The sequence below is a fragment of the Triticum dicoccoides genome, chromosome 1A (genome assembly GCF_002162155.2).
Source record: "Triticum dicoccoides isolate Atlit2015 ecotype Zavitan chromosome 1A, WEW_v2.0, whole genome shotgun sequence".
In the NCBI taxonomy this organism is placed as follows: domain Eukaryota; kingdom Viridiplantae; phylum Streptophyta; class Magnoliopsida; order Poales; family Poaceae; genus Triticum; species Triticum dicoccoides.
In genome coordinates this window covers 129,120,679-129,122,815 of record NC_041380.1, presented here as the reverse complement: position 1 = coordinate 129,122,815, position 2,137 = coordinate 129,120,679, and the positions used below count along the sequence as shown (strand labels likewise).

Here is a 2,137-nt window from a genome sequence, read left to right as displayed (position 1 = left end):
GGTATATAGGAAAAAGGCAGCACGACAGTTTGTCACTAGAAACAGGATGGTGGTTTAACAAAAAGTTAGGTTAACTGTTATCCGTAGTCCACGAAGGTGCACAACGTGCATGAACTTTTTAAACATAAAGCGGACAAACCAAAAAGGGAGATCACTTTAAGTTTCTCAACTATCAACGCTAGTGACCCCAAGCGGAGCACATGCATACCACGCTTGATTTGCCACATCACACCCTGCGAAGTAATACAAACCGCTATATTTTCTCTACAGTCTACGCAGCCCGAATCCCCCCAAATGTCCTCGACACACCATGCCAAAACAAATAAATAAATAAATAGAGCATGCCGGCTAGGTGTTGCTACAAGCCTACTACAACGTATCCCCTCTACCAAGGTGATCACGCACACATACATATTAAATACACTAACGATATGATGCATCCAGTAGAAATTTTCAAGCTAAAACTTTACACAATGTCGAGAAGCCACACAGGCTCCACAGCTAAGCTCTAACGTGGCATGGCTCTCCGCTCCGACCACACGAACCGAAACACCCATCCAAGGCCAAAATGATCAAAGGACTGGATCTCAAGTGTGAACTCTCAACGCACTGGAGAAACGCATAAACCCTCCCTCGACTCTCGAGCGCCAACCTGCTCGCAACGAAGACCCCACACCTCGCAATCACGATTCACCGACTACTCGCGCGTAGCTGCAAACATACCTGGATCTTGGTGGCGGAGGAGTTCTGGAGGCGCAGTGCGAGGCGGCGGCGGCGCTCCTCGCGCGTCTGCTCGAGCAGCACCTGGCGGTCGCGCTCCTTGTTGCTCCGCCCGCCCAGGTCCACCCGCTTCCTCGACGTCGGGTCGCCGGAGAAGAACATCCCTGCGCCGCCCTGCCCGCCTGCCTGCTCACCACCACCACCACCTCAGGTAAAAATCACGAAAAAAAAACGCAGAAAATCCGCCCAAATTGGGGGTGGGCGAGGATGCGAGGCCGATCGGGGCGTACCGGAATGGGGCTCGGCTCGATCGGGGGGCTAGGGTTTGCGGCGGGGACTTGGAGAGGAAGGGGATGCGGCGACCGACTTTCGAAGCTGCGAGTCGGGAGGGGAAAGAGGAGGACGCGAGATGGGTGCGGGTCTCGGGCTTGCGGGGAGAAGAGAATGGGGTGGGTGGTTATTTTGGTCTGACGGTTCTACCCCCACCATGGTGCGAGTGCAACCCGGCGCAGGCAATGACGTGGGCGTGGACGCGTGATGCGCGCTGACGTGGACGTGCTCACGGCCGTCCAGTGAGGAACTTCTTTTACAGGTACAGTGGTACTGACGGGTTGCATACCAGAATGGCATTGCCGATTCACAAACTTAATATACTGCACATATACTCCGATCACATCTATTTCAAAACTAAAACCACAACGAGGAAATCGAAACGAAGGGAGTAGTATATAAGAATTACATATCTTACTTTAACATGTAAATGAAAGTGTGTTGCGGAGTCTTATAATTTAGCCCGCATAATCATGTATGTGGACGCCCGTGGATGAGTGCCATCTATTTGCGGAATAAGTAGACAAGCCCTCAATAGCTCACATAATCCCACTTAGAAAAACACATTTCGCTCCCGACTCTCGCTGTGAGAGAAAGAAAAAAAGCACGCGGTGTTTAGGGACTGTCGCCGACAAGCTTCTCCCTCCATCTCGTCGGTGAGCTCCCACCTCCCCCGTATCATCTCGCTTGGATGCACCAGATCCAACGCCTACCTTCCTAGATCCGAGATCTTTGCCGCAGGATCAGACCCTCCATCCTTCAGTCATGTTCTCCAGGAGGATTAAGGGGTGGCGAGCAGCAACCGAAGCGCGGCCGCTAGATCTGCTTGGACACCGTGCACCTCTGATTTATAGCCCGCGGCAACGGACCAGTGATTTTTGACGTTGTAGCCTTCTTGGATTCCTGCCGGACACGATTCGCGGGTGCCGACGCTGGCAAGGGAGACAATGACAACTTCGAAAATGGCAAAGGGTGGCCAAAGAGAGACCATGGGAGCATTGATACTACGCCACTAGGTACAATGGGATTTCATACGTTGTCGTGCACATGGAGCAACCAGGTATCACTGATACAGCTGCGAACCCGT

General features: G+C 52.6%; 1 protein-coding gene across 1 annotated transcript in view; it reads right to left on the bottom strand.

Annotated features, from left to right (window-relative positions):
- LOC119366590 (E3 ubiquitin-protein ligase UPL6-like) overlaps window positions 1-1,168 on the bottom strand; it is a 14,594-nt gene extending 13,426 nt beyond the window's left edge. The window contains exons 1-2 of the mRNA XM_037632350.1: window positions 1,011-1,168; window positions 724-906 (exon numbers count right to left, since the gene is read on the bottom strand). Of these exons, the coding sequence (XP_037488247.1) occupies window positions 724-882 (159 nt within the window). The 5' untranslated portion in view covers window positions 883-906; window positions 1,011-1,168. The remainder of the gene's footprint in view (window positions 1-723; window positions 907-1,010) is intronic.
- Between the last annotated feature and the right edge of the window lie 969 nt (window positions 1,169-2,137).